General features: G+C 39.8%; 2 protein-coding genes across 4 annotated transcripts; both read left to right on the top strand.

Moving 5' to 3' along the window:
* Nucleotides 1-73: 73 nt before the first annotated feature.
* On the top strand, nucleotides 74-7,071 carry gkap1 (G kinase anchoring protein 1). Of its 2 annotated transcripts, none has more exons than XM_042488124.2 (12): nucleotides 74-167; nucleotides 596-862; nucleotides 2,468-2,626; nucleotides 3,041-3,118; nucleotides 3,425-3,563; nucleotides 3,674-3,702; nucleotides 3,903-4,064; nucleotides 5,094-5,180; nucleotides 5,512-5,575; nucleotides 5,696-5,766; nucleotides 5,859-5,936; nucleotides 6,558-7,071. In XM_042488124.2, the coding sequence occupies exons 2-12, from the start codon at nucleotides 614-616 to the stop codon at nucleotides 6,597-6,599; spliced, it is 1,158 nt and encodes a 385-aa protein (XP_042344058.1). In that variant the 5' UTR covers nucleotides 74-167; nucleotides 596-613; the 3' UTR covers nucleotides 6,600-7,071. The 2 variants fall into 2 exon arrangements, with proteins under 2 accessions (XP_042344058.1, XP_042344059.1); XM_042488125.2 differs by having other exon boundaries at nucleotides 75-167; nucleotides 3,428-3,563.
* Nucleotides 7,072-7,187: 116 nt separating this feature from the next.
* On the top strand, nucleotides 7,188-18,249 carry LOC121944779 (ubiquilin-1-like). Of its 2 annotated transcripts, none has more exons than XM_088076671.1 (11): nucleotides 7,188-8,201; nucleotides 8,328-8,470; nucleotides 9,453-9,577; nucleotides 9,728-9,990; nucleotides 10,316-10,477; nucleotides 10,576-10,744; nucleotides 11,035-11,156; nucleotides 11,440-11,523; nucleotides 12,982-13,097; nucleotides 13,315-13,414; nucleotides 14,953-18,249. In XM_088076671.1, the coding sequence occupies exons 1-11, from the start codon at nucleotides 8,076-8,078 to the stop codon at nucleotides 15,094-15,096; spliced, it is 1,554 nt and encodes a 517-aa protein (XP_087932797.1). In that variant the 5' UTR covers nucleotides 7,188-8,075; the 3' UTR covers nucleotides 15,097-18,249. The 2 variants fall into 2 exon arrangements, with proteins under 2 accessions (XP_087932797.1, XP_042344610.1); XM_042488676.2 differs by having other exon boundaries at nucleotides 13,249-13,414.
* Nucleotides 18,250-18,714: the final 465 nt, after the last annotated feature.

Here is an 18,714-nt window from a genome sequence, read left to right as displayed (position 1 = left end):
ATAAAAACTAAAAACAAAGAACAACAGTTTTTCTTGTGAATAGCAGGCACTTTAAAGCGAGAGACCATTTACCATTCGCCTTTATCCTTTTTGGCACCACCGGGCAGCTGTACTCAGCCAACCGCTGGTAGCAGACCGACAACAGCCGACAGCACCTCCGCGAACAGGTGAAAGTACTCTTTAGCAAGTTTTCTTGTTAGCGCTGTCTCTTCAAAACAAGTCAGCAAATGTATTAAACACAAAAGATCGTTGTGATTTCATTAATGTGGTTTTGGCCGTCATGTTGCGCTACTTTTGCACTTGTTTAGAAGCTAAAGAAACCGGCTAAGCCTTGTTACAGTTAGCTAGCTTAACTTGATGCTATGTACTGCTAGCTGTCCCCCGACCGTTAGCAATGGTTAAATCACGTTACATCTATCATCACGACTGTCTTTTATGATAAACACACTAACCGTAAAATGTGTGGCTCTGGATAAAGGGCGACAGAGATAACATTTTATCCAAAAAGATGTCGCAATCAGTGGCTAGCTGGTTGTTTTATGACCGGCTTCAAGTTGTCCTAACTGTATAGTTCCTCGTCTCTTTTTGTCATTAGTTAGTTTTCCTTCTAGCAATGGCATCGTCTGCTATGATCACCGTCCCCACCACCGCCTCCCGCTTCGCCCTGCTCCAGATAGACTCGGACTCGGACTCGGACGCCTCCGATGCAGGGAAGACCACCGCCAAGTCCGGACGGGACTCCTCCGGGAAGCCCCGGCAGGGAAAGGCAGGAGCAGCCGGGGGGAAAGCGGGTCAGTGTAACGACAAGAAGAAAGACAAGAAAAAGAAGAAGAGGGAACAGCAGCAGAGTGAGGCAAATGAGGTGACAGCACGACCCTCTGCGTCATATGTACCTGTGATTTCACGGCGCCGTCATGGCTTCATTTAGTGAGAGATTGTGCTCATCTGTTGTTTCACTTCAGCAGAAGTGAAACTGCAGATGGTGGCGACAGGTACAGAAAACAGACTCCGGTCTTTGTGTTGCTTTCAGTTGTTTCAGTACAAGCATTGGCATCCATTCAGATTGAACATGTAGCTAACCAGCATTTCAGTGCTTGATAAGACACATCACATCACACATCACTAAATGCTTACTTAGCAAGAGCAACACCTCAAGTCCCCACACCATTTAATCTGTGCTGATAAAAGGAAACTTTGCCCATTTCCAAAAATCTTACATGTTATACCTTTGGTCCATTGACTTTGACACCAGTAAACTGGAGGTGCTGAAATCCTAACAGATTTTTGGGTTTTAGGACTCATTGCTGCGGGTCTCTAGTTTAAGCCTTGTCTGATTTCTAGCTTTGAGGGAGAATAGCTCAGGTTCACAAATATTTATTGTACTCTGGCCATGGAAATAGTATTGGAATTCTCAATTTGGGTTGTATTCCCCTTTAAATGGAGAAAAGAAAGCAACTATTTGCGTTTGTAAAAATGAGAAGATATGTAATGTTACGTCTTTTTGCAGTCAGATGATCAAATTGGCCATCAGTAAGGCAATTTTATATATCACATTTCATCACAACAATACTCTGTCCTTTACATTAAAATGTAGAGTTGATAGTTAAGCACTTCAGAACAAAAAAGAAACATGCATCTGTTGTGATAACTAATCTTAGAAGTCTCTTTTAAGCAGAAATGTCAGATATTCATTCAGCGTCTCTAATTTGAGGATTTCCTGCCTTTCTTTCTTTAATATAATTGCAAACTGAATATCCTAAAGTTTTGGGCTGCTGGTCAGAAAAAACAAAATACTTGAAGAGGTCACCTTGGTATGGAAAAATGTCATGGAAATAGTTGCACACTTTTTTTTAACACTTTAGGTCTTAGACTAGATTATTCATTAATTAGTTAAGAAAGTATTTGTCAGATGAACTGACAATGAAAATACTTTTAAGTTTTAGCACTTTTTAAAAGGCACGTGCAAAGAACCCAGAACCCCCCCAAAGACAGTAAGGGGTCCACATTTACTCCACAGACATTTTCTTGACGTCATTGTAAATAAGAGCTTGCTCTCAATGATCCATCTAGACAAAATAAATAGGTATATATAGTGACTAAATTTAAGCCAGAGAAACAAGCAGTTTTCAGTGTGTTTTTGAAAGTGGTCGTAGTTGTCATTGATCTCAGATCAGTCAGTTAGTTTGAAAGAACAGGACCATAATAAAAAATGCCCTTACCAGATGTAGATCTTATTATTGGCACAGTTCGCAAAGCCCCACCTGATGACGCGAGAGGTCTGACTGGATGGTTGTCGATAAGTAGAAGGCCTCTGATTATTTTAAAAATGAAAGACAGCGTCCTCTGTTCCTGCACACACGGTGATGATTTCTAAAGCTCACAACAGAGCACGGTGATGTTCATGATTGTAGCAGTAATTATCATAATAAGTGTCAGTTTTTGCATTAATCTCACATCTCTTTATCAGTTACGTAATCTGGCCTTCAAGAAGATTCCTCAGAAGTCGTGTCTCCCGCCTCCCTGTATGACACTGTCAGGAATAGCCAGTGAACTTCTCAGTCCTGCACCAGGGGACCACAGTATACCTTCAGAGGGGTGGCAGCAGTGGAAGCAGAGGGACGAGCAGGTAAAATGAGAGAACGACAAATGTGAGAGCTGGTGAGCCACACTGTAGATGAAGTTCTCTGAATAACTGACGTGCCCCTCAGGAAACCACATCACTTCCAGTTGTGTTAGTGGAGTTCAGAGGTCAACAGTAGAGGACTGGTTTTAGGTTTTTTTTGCAGCAGTATAAGCCAGAAAGAAGGTATTATCAGAAGTAATTAACTGACTGTTTTTGAAAACTTGTTGGAGGAAATAAGGGTTCACATAATCTTGTTTTTTGCAGCCATTAGAGAAGAGACAATGCATGAAATATAATAAATTGTCATGCTCTGATATACCTGTATTTAAAACTGTTTATGACTAAATTTACAGATGGTACAAACAATTTGTTTTGAGTGATTGTTCTTTCTCGTCTGTTGTCCTCCTCCCTCTGTAGATAACCACTGAGCTTTATGAGGCCGACTTGGAAAAGGCTTTGATTCTAAGTAAACTGGAGTTTGAACAAAATAAACAGGTACAGTGCCCACACACATTAATATACCTCTTTTGAAAGGACAAAACTGTTTGGGGAGGGGGTACATCTGTTTTTGTCAGTCTATCCTCAAATGTTGAACTCTTTAGACTCGTCTGTGTTCAGTCTTAGACGATGGAGGCTCTGATAACCCTGCCTGTATTTATTAGAGTTTTTCTGATGTTAATTCCAGTACAGAAATGCCTTTGATACTGCCCAAAATAATTGATCGGCTATCAGCGAGTACACTAGTCTGTGCACCAATCCAATACCATGTAACTTAAAGTCAAACTATCTGCTTTCACTCAGCAGAACAACACAAATTCTTCCTCACCAAAGTCACGAGGAGGAAAAGAGGGCGGAGGGAAGAAGGACAAAAAGAAGAATCAGCAAGCAAAGGACAAAAAGACAGTTTCACTGCAGGACTTCCAGGCTGAGGGCAGCGCAGGTGAGAGACTAACTGATTGGTCTCAAAAGCCATCACACTATGAACATTTGTGCTGCAGTTTGTGGCTCGAGACGCTCCAAAAATAATATTTACTTCAATGTACTTTGCAGAACATTTGAGTAAGAAACAAGAGAAAGAGGTGAGCAAAGTCCCTGAGCATCTTTTCCTTTCTTGACCCCAGCTGTAAATCTGTGATGTTGTCAAATGAGTGGAACACATTTTCCCTTTTATTGTATATAAATATATTTTCCTGTCAGTTGTACGGGGCTTATTAGAGGTTAAACATCGTGCATGATGTGGTGAGTCCCTGTTCGAAACACTGACCTCACTCCCTTCCAGGACACCAGAGTGGCCAACCTCGCATTGGGAATCGGGCAGGAGGAGCGTTTTTTCAACAAGCTCGAGGATGATGTCACTCGGATTATCCAGCAGGAGAAGAGACGTGAGCAGTACGCCAACAGCCAGGGACAAGAAGTCAACACGTCCACAGAACATGAACCAGTGAGTTGACGGGCAGAAAGATCCGATATATAAACAAACTATTGCTTCAGCTTTTTTGCATGATGATGTTGAAGATTAATATAATTATATTTATTATTATTATTATTATTATTTTTTAAAAATATATTTTAAACAACTAACAACATAAAAGACAGTGACAAACAAAACAGTACACAAGGGAAAGAAGAAATTAATAGATAAAACAAATAATGATTGGCTTCGATGATATAAAATCCCAAATTTTTGTTACCCTCCTGAAAAAAACACAGAAAGTGAAAAAAAGTATATGTATGTATGTATCATATGCATAACCATGTACTTACAAGCTCATACACTTAAACATTCATTAAAAATGAATGAACTCATGGACTGGTTATGCTTGTATATTCTATACGTACAGTGCACAGTGTAAGAAATGCACATACTGGTCAAAGCAACACAAGGGTGCACAAATTTAAGATTGCACAGAGCAAAAAATATCAAATAAAATACAGATTCATTCTTCTTGTGTTGATAAATAAAAATGTCCCACCTGTTGATTATATGTTTACTCTGTATGGTGAGTGGACAGGCAGAAACACACACAGTACATGTACAAATATTAGTACAGCTGTTTATTATGCCTCAAGTATCTATGGTACACGAACAAATCTTGCATGCACTGTTGAATTTCATTTGTACAATATTTGTATTTCCTTTATTTATACAGAACATTTTAAAACTTTACAGTCTCAATGATAAATTAACTTTTCACCTCAGAAGGTGTGATTTCTTGGTCAGACTTCACATTCCCAATGTTGTCATTAGTCATTTATCTATGCAGGAAATGTACTGTACTGTACTGTAAATTTGGGTAAAGATAAATACTTTGACTCTATCACATTTTGTAGCATTATTCTTTACGATGCCCAGCTCAGCTTTTCTTCTGCCATTTCACCACCAGGTGAAATCTGTTTATTTGCTGAGCTGAACTATTAAGGAAAGCAAATTTGTCCTGAGTTGCTCTTTTCTGCCTGTTCTTCCTGTTAGGATCCCCGAGCAGAGCAGCTGAAGTACGACCTGGAGAAGAAAGACCAGGAAATCGATAAGCTAAAGAAAAACATCTTACAGTGGGAGGTCAGCAGTCACAAGCAGTTTCCCCATTATTCTGTAATTTCACCCTGATCTGCCAGAAAAATGCTGAGATATCTATTTTTATATATATTAAATCCAAGTATATAGTATCTAAATAGGATAAGGGCATTTGTTTCCATTTAATATATACATTTTCTGCTGATGATTTTAGTCATTTTGACTGATAAATGGCTTGAGCTTTGTTTTAAGCTGACACTGTTTTGGAAAATTAAGAATTCAGGTAGTAATCTACCTGAACAGATTTTATCAGCCATGAACTCTTTTAAAACAACAACAAAATGTTTTTTTTTCTTTTTGCTTCTCAACTCTGCAGGGAAAATACAGAGAGGTGAAAACAAGAAATTCTCAGCTGCTTAAGATGCTCCAACAGGGAGAGAGTGAGTCTAACATCGGCAAAATTACACCTGATAACCCTGCTTCCTTTTCCTTCTGTCCTTTTCTTTCCCAAATGAGGATTCGCGCTGATCTTTCTGTTTTATGATGTTTCTCTCCTTCAGTGAAAGATAAAGCAGAACTGCTTCTACAGGTAGAAGAGCTACTACATATAAAAGAAGAACTGTCATTACAGGTGTGTTGTGGTCACATAAAGATTATGAGAGAGGAATGCAGGTGTGTGCAATACATTTATGTGCATTCAAATGCTGTATTTTTTAAATGTAGGTAGCATCGTTACACGCTGCACTTGAACAAGAAAAGTCTAAAGTCAAAGGTTTGCAGTCGGAACAACCGAAACATCAGGTGAGGGTTCAAATAATCACTCATTTATGTCTGATAAGTGTGAAGTAGTGTCACAATAACAAGGAAAACTGGACTCAGATTCAAGTGTCGAATTTTAGAGAGGTGAAAAGTAATGTGTGGGTGGGATTGTCCTTGTATTAACTGATGTTCGCGAGTGTGTGCATGCTCCTTCTTTTCCTTTCTATAGAAACGAGAGAAAAAGCAGCCAGTTAGTCAGATGAAGTGAGAGCAGTTGCAGTGCAAGTAAGCCAGAAATACAGCAATAAAAGTGTCATTTAGTTTATTACTACATCTGAGATCAGAGTCGAACGGGGTTTCATCGGTCACTAAATTCCTGGAAAAGTTATGAAATTAGAGAAATTGTTATCCAGGTTTGGAAATGGTTTTGAAATAGAAACAATGTTTTTGGAAAGTTTTAATTATGCATTGTTTTGGCTGTCGTTTAGAATATGTTTATATAAATCCCAAAGCATGTGTAGCGTTTTAATGATGTAATGCCCTGTTTTAAAGTTTGTTTGATTTTTTTCCCACGTATATTAATTGATCTATACTTTGAAGGTCAAGAAAATAAGTAATACTTCTGATAAATAATTGTGCGCTTTCTGGACTTCTGGTTGGCAGGGAAACAAGAAAGGGAGGAAAGGCTCGGAGATGGATCTATGAAGGTGTCAAATGGAAAAGATCCTAAAAGCAAAACAAAACAAATGAATGAACAAATGAAGAAAAACACAACTGATCATAATCAGGGTTCTCGTTCCATAATTCTCTTTCTTTTTTTTCTAGCTCGGACTCCATGTCAGCATATAATGCATGCCCCCCTTGCACACACACACACACACACACACACACACACACACATACACAGCATACACTCCAGTGGAAGCAGGATGTTACACATGAACAAGAATTACAGAAGCTTTTAAATCTGACTAAATTTAAACTTTGTGTTGGTGGTTTGGCACACAGTGCTGCCCTCTGCAGGCACAAGCAGCATCTATAGTACTGTTAAAGGCTGTCTGCCTGTTCTTTGTGTGGGTTTAATGCCAAAATGACAGACGTGAAATGTATGTTTTGGTTTTTTTTTCTTTCTCACTGTTAAGTAAATAAAATACTTTTTTTTTCAGTGAAAGAAAAATCTTTAATTTCTGGTATATTTTCATCAACGTCAAGATTTTAGAAAACCTATAATCATTGAACAGTAGTGGAAGAATTATTTAGATCCTTGACTTAAGTAAAAGTACTAATACCACCATTTGAAAATACTCTGTTACAAGTAAAAGCCCTGCTTTTAAAATGGTACTTAAGTAAAAGTAACTAATTATAATCAGGAAAAGAAAAAATACACCCCAAAACTCAAAATTGTTTTTTTTTCTTAAATGACAAAACACCCAAATAACTCAAAATCACAAAAAATAATCAGATTTTTTAAAAAGATAGAAAAAGACTTGTTTGTTGAAATAATTGGCTATCAATTCTCAGTGAACTGATGGATTAGTTAATCAACTAATGTTGGATAATTCAATTAATAACAAAAATTCATATTTTATAAGTATGGAGAAGCATGATAAGAATATACTAATGCTGATGACTAAATTTGAATATCATGCGTTTTGATGGTTTGATGTGATAATATGTCTTCTTTAACCCCCAATTAAAAGAAATACACGTTTTTCCTCTTATTTTTTCTTATTTTTGGCGCTTACTTCTAAAGGAAGATCCGCCACTGACTGCATGCACGAGGAAAAATATAGATCTTTGATTTGGGGGTTTAAGTGTGTCTCTTATGTGAAAAAACTGAAGTTAATCTTTGCGTTTATTCTTAGAATTATTGTTAAGTTTTTGTGGTGTACTGTATCTTTAAGTTGGCTCCCGTTACATAACTGTTAGACATGAAATAGTGTCATCAGACATCTGGCACTGGTACCAATGTAAGAAACAGTGCATTATAAAAAGTGCTTAAGATAATACAAAGGTGTAGGGTTTGTTGTATCTCTGCTCCCCTGCGCGCTCCGGTGAGAGCTGGCACTCATCCACACAACTTTCTGCCGAGTCATCGGGACAGACACGCATCTCCGCCCGGGACTGCGCGCTTCTCTCCGGGTCCACTCATCACCTTCATCGTCACAGGACAGGACTGAGATGTCAGGCGCGGTGAAAGATGGACCGAGAGCACCGGGTCAGAGGTCTGAAAGGATCCGCGTCTCCATCAAAAGTCTCACGGGGAGCAAAGACTTCACCGTTAGAGGAGGCTGCACCGTCAGACAGGTCAGGAGGCCAAACGCACTGGCTCATACTTTGTAGCTTAAATCGTAGCCTTATGTCTTCACAAAATTATTTCCATGCTGCATGTTTCTGGCTGACAAACGGTGATGTTTTGGTGTGTCTGTACAGCTGAAATGGGGTCTAGCAGAGCGCCTGGGAGTCCCTGTAGAGCAGCTGGTGCTGAGCCACTCCGGCCGCGTCCTCAAAGAGTCAGAGCTCCTGAGTCACCTTAAAGTCCAGGATGAGACAGTCAACCTCTGCATGATCCAAAGGTACACAGAAACATGTATGGGATTGGCTCATTTGGTCACTGGCTGATTTACACAGTAGAGATTATAATTTATGTGTATAAATGATAACATATGTGTTTAGTATTCTGCATGCAGCATGTGGATATGTTGGACTGTGAGTTTTAAGAGTTAATCTCCTTTTTAAATAAGTCAGGTTAGTTCTGTGCACTAGGACAGTTGGTAATTCTGGATAGCTTATTTAAATTTTAAAAATAATAAATTTGCAATGTCACTTTAAGGTGGAAAATGAAGCACTGCTAAATATAGAACTGCATCATAATGATTCAAAAGAAAAAGTTTTACAGGTGGACAAAGTCAGCTAGCTATTCAGTTCCTTGATTTAGAGAGTGGCACGTGTTTATCAGGGCTGCATGACATGCAACAAAAAACACGATTGCAGTTTGAGTTGAAATTTTAGTCGGGATGGTCATTTTTGCATTTTATTTTTACTGAAAAGCAAAACACATAAGAATGATGATTTTTATTTATTATTATTAATTAATTAATTTATTTATTTTCTGGTATCTATACCACTTGAATATGTTCCCTTACGTCTGGAATATGATTTGTAGGCTTTAATGTGGGATAGTATGTTGTGACACCTTTGACCTTTATAAAAAATTTTAAAAAATGCATGTCATGAAATTTAGAAATTGCACTTGGCCATATTGCAATTTTGATAATATTTTGATTACTTGTACTTCCCTAATGTTTACGCCCTGACCTGTTATGGCACACAAAAAAAACAAATGGAAATGAAAAAATGGATGGATCAAATGCTTTGAAATTCAGTAATATTTTGATGTGATGGTGAAATAAAATGATGTGATTTATACACAGTATCAGTGTCAGACCCCAAAAATGTGTAAAATTTGATCCTAGCCCCAAACATCCACCTGCACATGCAGTTTGTTTTTACCACAATACTGGAAGTCTTGATTCAGAGTAAGTCCTTCCTTCTCAGGCCTCAGCATCCATGTGATGCGCCCACCTGTGATCCAGCTTCAGAAATCCAGTCTGAGCTCACAGCTGTTCTTGATCCGGACCCTGATAGCTTCAGACTGTCTCCCACCTCTCCCCTCTGTCTGGGTAAGAACTAGAGGAAAAGCCCTCAGCACTTTTATTTTTCTCATCCTCTTTATCTGGGCTTATACAACAGCTTTGGGTTGATCAGATCCTCCTCAGCTTTCCAGTTCATTTGCATTTTCCTGTCCTTTTGATCTGATCTTGTTTCCACAGTGGAAGGTCTTGACAGGCTTGGCCTAACAAACAGTGGCCCTGGTTTCGTCCCCGCACTGCAGCTCCAGATGGCGAACCAGCTGTTGGCTGACCAGCAGGTGAGGCGCCGTGGCGTGGGCAGCCGCATCGTGCAGACCACCCTGTCCAACTCCAGCCCTAAACCAACCAGACAGCTCATTCTGTCTAATCCCCAAATTCAGCAGCTCCTGCAGACAAACCCAGAGGTGGGAGATATGCTGAACAACACAGATGTCATCACACAGGTGAGGGAAAAAAGGGTGTGAGAGTGTGTTTAAGGTACAAATTTGTTGTGAATGGTAGAGTTCAGTGTGCCAGAGCACTGTCTCGTGTGCTGGCATTACACTGTGTAAGAGTTACTACTTTTATCACTTCAATAACTGAAGTTCTAATTTTTATATAATAAGAGACAACAAGGAGATATGTCTTTTAAAATATAATTCAGGATCAGACAAAAATATGATATGAATTAGTTCAATAGAGGAAAAGGGGTATTTTTTTTCCCCTAGTAGCTTGCCTCTAAACTAATGTCTTTCACTCAAATGCTCCCGCTCTTGCTTCTTGTTCCAGGTGCTGGAGCTCGTCAGGAACCCAGATTTGATTGAGGAAGTGATGAATAATGAAGACAGAGCATTAGGCAATTTGCAGCCAGAGCAGGCTGACCCTAGAAGCATCAGTAACGACCCCGGTGGGTTTGAGAAGACCGACACAGAAAGTCTCAACTTATCACAGGTACAGGTTTGGAGATAATGTTTTCCTGAACTGTGTCTTCAGATAATGTCAAACTAATTTGTTGGATTTTGTTGTGTCTCTAATCGACTCCCTCTCAGATCCATATGAGAGCACCCCCAGTGGTGACTGCATCATCTGGGACTCAACATCCAGCTGAGGGAGACAGCGAGCAGACTCTACCCATCTCCAGTGACTCCACAGATACTCTCGGAGAACAGACCGCCACGCCCAGAGCTGATCCAAACCCTCAGAGGACTGTTACTGCAGGCAAATACAAATCCATCCAGTTTAACTACACTAAGAGGAAAAAGTACAACTTCATGCCCGTACATAGGTACCACACAAAAGTGGAGTAATCAAACCAATCTGGCAAACCTACAATCACACAAACATCTGCTTTCTCATCTTTTCGTCCTTTGCTGTACTTCAAGTTATTTAAAGGTGCTAAACCAAGAAACAGGCCATCAATTTTAACTGGTTTAACTAACTATTGCAAACATTTTATCCCTGCTTTTCTTCTTATATTCGTATTCGTGGTCTTCTCTTTCTTTCCTCAGGCTTGCAGTCACTGCTGGAGGAAATCACTTCCAGTCCAGGACTGATGGAGAATCTGCTGTCTGGGCCGTACGTTAGCAGTCTCCTCAACTGCCTCGGCCAGAACCCCGACCTGGCTACACAGGTGAATCATACAGTACTTATGAATTAATGCAAACACATAAACAAGCATGAGCAGAAACACATGACAGGCAACCAGACTTCCTTTTTTCGCATGAAGACTGCATACTTTTTTTATGCTCTGTTATTTATGAGCATCTGAGTCTCCAAATAATTCATATGGGCTACAATTCAGATGTGTGAACCAGGCTGCAATCCTTCCTACTTGTTAACATATTCCTGTAATCCCTCCACACAAATCCAATTCACTCAGACAGGTTTTAAAGACCATTTTCATACTGTTTCAGATGCTGCTGAGCCACCCTTTGTTCTCAGGAAATCCTCAACTGCAGCAACAGATGAGACAGCAGATCCCTCTCTTCCTGCAACAGGTTAAATAACTCTCCTCACTACGAAACTCTCTCACTCGTCTTGCTATTAGATAACAAACACTATTGCAGTCTGCTCAACACAGGGGAAAATATCTTGTATGCAATCTTCATCCATAGTTTTAGTTTTTTTTCCTAAATAGATATCCTTAAACACATACTATACCATACTATGCAGGATTTTGCAGAGGAACAATTTCAGTCTCAGTCATCATTTATGGCCCACTAGAAGTGTGTGGCTTTGTATTTTTCTGCAGAGATTCTGTCTTCTGTCTGGATTTTCGTATTTTATGCCGGAGGTATTATGTTTTTGGGTTGTCAGTCTGTCTGGTACATTCTTGTGAATTCAATAATCTCAAGAATGCCTCAAGGGAATTTCTTCAAATTGTGCACAAACATTCACATAGACTCAATGGTCACCTGATTAGATTTTGGTGACCATAGGTCAAAGGTCAAGGTCCCTGTGACCATGTCTGTCTCAAGACTATCTCAAGAGCACCTTGTGGGAATTACTACAGATTTTACACAAATGTTCGAGTAGACTCAAGAATAGACTGATTAGATTTTGGTGGTCAAAGGTCAAGGTCACACTGACCTTGCATTTGTCTTATTTTTGTGAAAACGAAATCTCAAGAACACCTTGAGGGAATTTCTTCAAATTTGACACAAACATTCACTTAACAATCAGCTATTTAGAATTTGATGTTCAAAGGTCAAGGTCGCTGTGACCTAACATCCTCATCATTTTCGTGAATGCAATATCTGAAGATGGCTTGAAGGGACGGTTCTCTAATTTGGCACAAACATCCACTTGTACTAAAAAATTAACTGATTAGAATCGGGTGGTGGAAGTCAAAGGTCAAGGTCACAGTGGCCTCATAAAAATGATTTTGGCCATAACTCAAGAACTTTGGGTGCCCACTTTGAAACTGTGCTGATCTGATAAATCTTCTGTGCTGTGGGGGGGAAGATAAGTGTGAATCATCCATATTTTCACAGACATGGCTGTTAACTGAGAGTGCAAGTTGGCTGGTGTGCAAAGGCATACAACCACGAGGTAGCATATTTAGTTCCTCTTTTGCTGTTTTTGGGACAAAAAGGTAGCTATCAAGTACCAGACAGTAGGCTGCAGGCATTGAAGAGGAAGCAATGAAAAATGTGGACACGGTGTCAAAAAAATGCAAATAGAGTGAACAGGAGTGATGTGGGGGTGGCTTTCGCTTTTCCTTTTCCTGACAAGCGTGTTTACAAACAGCATCCAAAAGGTCCTGCGTAGTATACTTTTACGACAGATGTTTTTTTTGTATGTGGTGTATGTACTTATTAGCCACACAAGCAATGTCTGTCAAAGGGTTCATTACTAGAATATATTCTAGTATGCAGTCTTCCATAGTAAGCTCCTTACGCTCTGTTGTTTATGATTAATGTCGTCATTACTAATCATCAGTGATGAATCTGTAGATGCAGAGTCCAGAGCTGCTGTCAGCCATGTTGAACCCCAGAGCCATGGAGGCTCTGCTACACATCCAACAGGGCCTACAGACTCTGGCTGCGGAGGCTCCTGCACTGATACCTACGTGAGTATAAATATACAGAATAAAAACACACAGTACAACCCAAAGATTATTCACAAGATGGTTGAGTTTCTGGTTTAAGCAGTACTTCTACATTAAGTGCATTGAAGAAACTGTGAGACTTTTCATGAGTTACCACATGTGTGTCTTGCAGGGCTGTAAACACCGGAGTCAGTGTTAATGCTGCCCCTGAGCTAAACTCAGACTCTGTCCCCAACAGCCAACCAGGAGGGGGTCCTCAGGTTGCCACGGTGACAGAGCAGCAGCAGCAGCAGTTTGTACAACAGATGCTACAGGCGCTGGCTAACGCCAATCATGAGGTACGTCAATGTGTCCTTGTAACATGGTTATGTGCTTCTGTAATTGATCTGAACTCCTCCTAGTTTGAAATATCACCAGAAAATAAGAATTTTAAGCCAAAAGCTTACTGGAAACCATGCATCCACTATCGTCTGCTTATCCGAGGCCAAGTTGCAGGGGCAGCAAGCTGAGCAAAGCACTCCTGGCGTCCCTCTCCCCAGCAACACTTTCCAGATCCACCTGGGGTACCCTGAGGCGTTCCCAGAGCAGACGAGATATGTAATCCCTCCAGCGTGTTCTGGATCTGCTACAGGGCCTCCCACCAGTTGGACGTACCCAGAACACCTCTAATGGAAGGTGATCAGGAGGCATCCTAATCAGATGCCCGAACCTCAACTGGCCCCTTTTGACGTGAAGGAGAAGCGGCTCTACTCAGAGCTCCTCACCCGTCTCTCAGGCTGAGTCCTGCCACTCTCTGGAGGAGACTCATGTTGTTTGCTTGTATCTGCAATCTCGTTTACTACCCAAAGCTCATGACCATAGGTGAGGGTCAGAGCATAGATGGACCGGTAAATCGAGAGCTGTTCCCTCTGGCTCAGCTCCATCTTCACCACGACAGTCCTACGCAACTCCCGCATCACTGTGGATGCTGGACCAAACCGCCTTTCCTTCTCACGCTCCATTCTAACCTCACTGCTAACCTTAACCTCTCGAGAATCGCCACCTTAACGTGGTAGAGGGGTTTGTGTGTCCCTGTGATCCTGGAGCTGTGTTGCCTGGGGCTAATAGCCCCTGGTAGGGTCTCCCAAGGCAAAGTGGTCCCAGGGGAGGGGCCAGACTAAAAGCGGTTAAAAGAAGACCATGAAATGTTTTGTTTTTTCTTTTGGGCCACGAGTACCTTGCCCGGAGCCTGATCTAGGGGGAGCTCGACGGCGAGCATCTGGTGGCCGGGCCTTAGCCCATGGAGCCGCCACCCTGTAGGCCCACCACCCGCATGGTTACCCGGGCGTGCTGACCCTCAGCATGTTAAACTAGCTTACTGGAAACTTCTCTTTAAAATGCTGGCCTTTTATTATTATCGCAAAAGTGAGGTATATGATGCAACCTGTTTCTAATGAAGTACTCACACAGCAGTACCACACTCAAAGAGTAACTGCACCGAGTCCAATAATCCTGCCTGCACTGACAGCACAACATGCTTTCCCCAGTGTGGCTCCATAGTACCACCCAACGCCACATCTGGCCACATCCATCTGTGATAATATGTGTGGTCAGAGGTTCAGGAGATTCATTCCTTTCAACCCATAAAAGCCAGTGCAGCTGGAAACTCTTTTCAGGATTTAATCAAACTAATTAGACTGTGTGATCCCCAGAAAGTCTGTTTAATTTTTAAAAAAATATTATTTAAAAAGACTGAACCACAAATTCAGCCAAGATACAAATGAAATTTCGTCAAATTGTATTTTAACTCACAGAGGCTCACAAATACATTGCTAGTTTTTAATGATCATGTCATCGTACTAAGACTTTAAATAACTGTCCTGTCATGTCCCGTCAGGTCAGCAATGAGGAGGCCGAGTTTCGGGACGAGTTGGAGCATCTGAGCTCGATGGGCTTCAGAGACAGAGAGGCAAACCTTCAGCTCCTCATCAGAACTGGAGGAGACCTCACCACTGCCATTCAGCATCTGCTCCATCTCTGACACACACAAACACACGCACGTTGATCTTTGCACATACACATACGTACATAAGTGAATGCACATCCATATTACATATAAGCTACATGTAGCTTATAAATGATTAAAAAGTGCTGTACTAAAAACAAATATATAAGAAACATGCAAGCCATATTTATATTGTTGCACTCACAAAAATTCACTTATATTCCTCCATAACTTCCCTTACTAACCTCGTGCTGCAGTAGTAAATTATATTACGTCCTAGCTTAATAGTCACTCTTAAACTTGAATACACTTGACACTTATTTTTCCTCTTTGAATAGAGAGTGCCATATGCTTTACAGACTGTAAAGCCCCCTGAAGCAAATGTGTGATTTGTGATAGTGTGCATGAATGAGAAATCATATACATATACAGCCAGAGTCAGTGCTTTGGGCTAATATTAGGGTAGATACATAAGAATACAATCACTTTCACTCTGTCAGAGACTATTGATGTGTGCACTTCATGTAGAACAATGAGTAGACTTTGTACCTATTTGTACCTATTTGTACATATTTGCGTAGTGCGTGGGTAGTGCTAATGCACTTACTAAAAATGACAATAACAACATTTAACTTTGCTTTAATGTCAAATTGTAGCAGGATAGAACATTACCGACAACATTTCACTTGTGGTTCGCAAAAAATCTTCCTGCTTGTTTGCTTGTCCACCAAGATGGTGACCACTGAGGGCAATAAGTGTCAAGTGTCCACACTCAACATTTTGACTGTTATGATTATACCATCCAGGTACACATAGTGCTCTGCATTTCGCCATACTGTCAGTGTGAACACATCTATGCACTCCTAATAGCACGTGTTAGTACGGAAGAGCATGATGTGAGACAGATATGTGCAGGTGCAGGTCCGTACAGGTACTTAAATCCACCTCACATACTGTAGGCTTGTAGCAGTTGCATACATATTCAGAGGGAGGTCATGTATTATTAATATTTGTGCAACACCATGAAGCTCAGGCCTCTTTTCACGGGACGATAATGCGAGCTCATAACACCCAGAGTCAGTCAGACGTTTCTGGAAGGACTCGGAGGATTCACACTCTCAGTCTACAGTCAACAGACCAGGTGCCACGGGTTCAGTCTTTTGTGTCTGTTCCCTCCCTCCCTTGCCGCTCTTGTGTCTTGTCCACCACAGGCTGTAAAGACTAAACTCGCTAGATAATTATGCATAGCTCCAAAAGATGTTTGACCTCAGCAAATTAGCCTGATTTCTTTCAAAAACTATTTATGTATGTACATGTTACTGTGTGTACACGGCGAGCTGTTCAAACAAATTGCCCCTGGTGGGAATAATAAAGTTGTCTGAAACTAAATCTGAAAACCTGGACAGAAGGCGATGAGCAACACAAAAGGGAATGACCCAAAAATGTGCAAGAATTTAGTAAAAAAAAATATAAGAAAATTAATTGAAATTATCAACCAAAAAAAAAAAAAAGTAAAACTAGGACACAAAACCAGGAAATGACCAATAAATGTAATACATTTATAAAACAATAAATATAAATAATTAAAAATAAATATATTTTTGTAAGCTAATTTTAAATATATAATTATAATAATTATATATTTTTCTTGATATTTTCCCCTGTTTCTTTCAAAATTTTCGAATGCTCTCTCTTTCTTTCTTTCTCTCTTTCTTTCTTTAGCTAATTTTCAGGTCATTTTACCATCACCTTTTATATTTTTTAACAATATGTCAAGTTGCTGATTGTCCCTGTGTTTCTGAAAGAAATCAAACCAGTTTTCTCACAATTCAAAGGTTTAAATACTTGTGAAATGCCTCTGAACACAAAAAACGGATGTTGATCCAGGTTTCAAAGGGTTAAAATGATGAGAGCATTACTGTCACAATGTGCTTGAATGTCAGTGTTTATCACAATCATAAAACTCTGATTTGCTCAGTTAATCTTCTCCACACACTTAGCCAGGAGAAAAATTTAAATTTTAGTCTGATTTTAACCCTTTTGAAAATTCCAACAAAATGTATGCTGACAACGACTGACTTTACACAGGTGAGGCAGTTTGTGCCATGCTATCTTTCACTGCACTGACTATTAATATCTGGGATTTGTTGTTGTTTTTTTTAGCTTATATTCCACAGAGCTCCAGTAAACACATCATGCTAAAGTGTTTGTGTGCCAAGAGGAGTGCATGCTTATCCCTCTGGATTTCACTGAACACCAAACTGACTGGGCAGCATACTTCCACTCATCTAGCTGACTTGAGGATCTAATGTAAGTCAGTCAACATAATGTTGTTTTCTCTTAATTATGTGTGCACTGTACTGTTTTCATTTCAAATGAATTTATGATGATGTCCTTCTTCAAAAAGCGTGTTATATCTCTTCCATGCCTCTGTGTTTATTGTAATGTTAGCAGTTGTTCTGTAGTAGGGTTAACAGTACAATTAATACAACTATTTTTTAGAGCTGCTACAAATTATTATTTCATTATCAATTAATCTAGAGCTGCAATTATCAATCATTTAGTTTTAAAAAAAAAAAATTAAAAAATTAAAATAAAAAAAAAAAATTAAAATAAAAATTAAATTAATCACCAGAGAATTTGTTGAGTCATTAAAAAAAAAGTCAAAATGCTCTGATTACAGTGAATGTCTTCTGGTTTCTTTACTCCTCTTTGACAGTAAACTGAATATCTTTGAATTGTGGATTAAAAAAAAAGACTTTTGAGGACATTATCTCGGGATTAATGAAATACAGATTAACTTTTTTTTAACCCCTTTTTGGCATTTTAAAGACCAAACGACTAGTCAAAAAATCAAAACAATCAACTTATTAATTGACAATGGAAATAATCTATAGTTGCAGCCTTAAAAAAATCTTTCGGTTGTTTTTCTTTCATGATTAATATATGAATCATTTAGTCCATAGAATGTCAGAAAATGTCAGGGAAAAGTATGTCACAAGTTTTCAGATGCCAAGGAGAGATCTGTAGGATCCAAAGAATATCTCATTAAAACTACTTATTTATGACTCAAAACAATTTTTTGTAAGTAGCTATATTCCGTTACCCACAGCTTCACTTGTACTATTCATCTATGAACACTAGAGGGCAGTTACACTCAACATCAGTAACATCAGCTGTTTGGGTTTGTACAGCTGGAGTGTGTGTGTGTGTGTCTGTGTGTCTGTGTCTGTGTGTGTGTGTCTGTGAGGATCACTCTCTGTTTTCCATCCCTACTTTTGTGTCCTGAGTCTTAGAGACCAGTTGGATTGACACACAACTGACACATATGACACGTTCTCTGACATCAGATATATGTGTGTGTGTGTGTGTGTGTGTGTGTGTGTGTGTGTGTGTGTGATCCACTTGACAACCTGTGTGTGAGTGTCTGTTGCTGCCTGACTGAGGGGGTTTGATTCTCTGGTTGTGTGTGTGTGTGTGTGTGTTTGTGTGTGTGTGCTGTGTCATCTGGATGTGTGAGATATGAGAGTAGCCAAGGGGTTCTTTCAGGATTAGAAGCTCCTAAAATATTCGCAGTTGAGGTTTGCAGATGAGTCACACCACAAAAACAGCTCTACAGTGCTGAATGGAGGTGTATGTTTGGCAGAGTATGTG

This window comes from Plectropomus leopardus, chromosome 4 (assembly GCF_026936395.1).
Source record: "Plectropomus leopardus strain MGB_pleo_1.0 chromosome 4, ASM2693639v1, whole genome shotgun sequence".
Classification (NCBI taxonomy): Eukaryota; Metazoa; Chordata; class Actinopteri; order Perciformes; family Serranidae; genus Plectropomus; species Plectropomus leopardus.
Note: the sequence above shows the minus strand (reverse complement) of the source record. Positions and strands in the feature narration are given on the sequence as shown.

Excerpts from the sequence above, each read along its gene's own strand:
- gkap1 (XM_042488124.2), top strand. The coding sequence starts at position 614 with ATGGCATCGTCTGCTATGATCACCGTCCCCACCACCGCCTCCCGCTTC. Across the intron at positions 5,767-5,858 it reads AAGAAGAACTGTCATTACAG|GTAGCATCGTTACACGCTGC; the intron begins GTGTGTTGTGGT and ends TTTTAAATGTAG. Across the intron at positions 5,937-6,557 it reads CGGAACAACCGAAACATCAG|GGAAACAAGAAAGGGAGGAA; the intron begins GTGAGGGTTCAA and ends TCTGGTTGGCAG.
- LOC121944779 (XM_042488676.2), top strand. The coding sequence starts at position 8,076 with ATGTCAGGCGCGGTGAAAGATGGACCGAGAGCACCGGGTCAGAGGTCT. Across the intron at positions 9,991-10,315 it reads ACACAGATGTCATCACACAG|GTGCTGGAGCTCGTCAGGAA; the intron begins GTGAGGGAAAAA and ends TTCTTGTTCCAG. Across the intron at positions 13,098-13,248 it reads GCTCCTGCACTGATACCTAC|GGCTGTAAACACCGGAGTCA; the intron begins GTGAGTATAAAT and ends TGTGTCTTGCAG.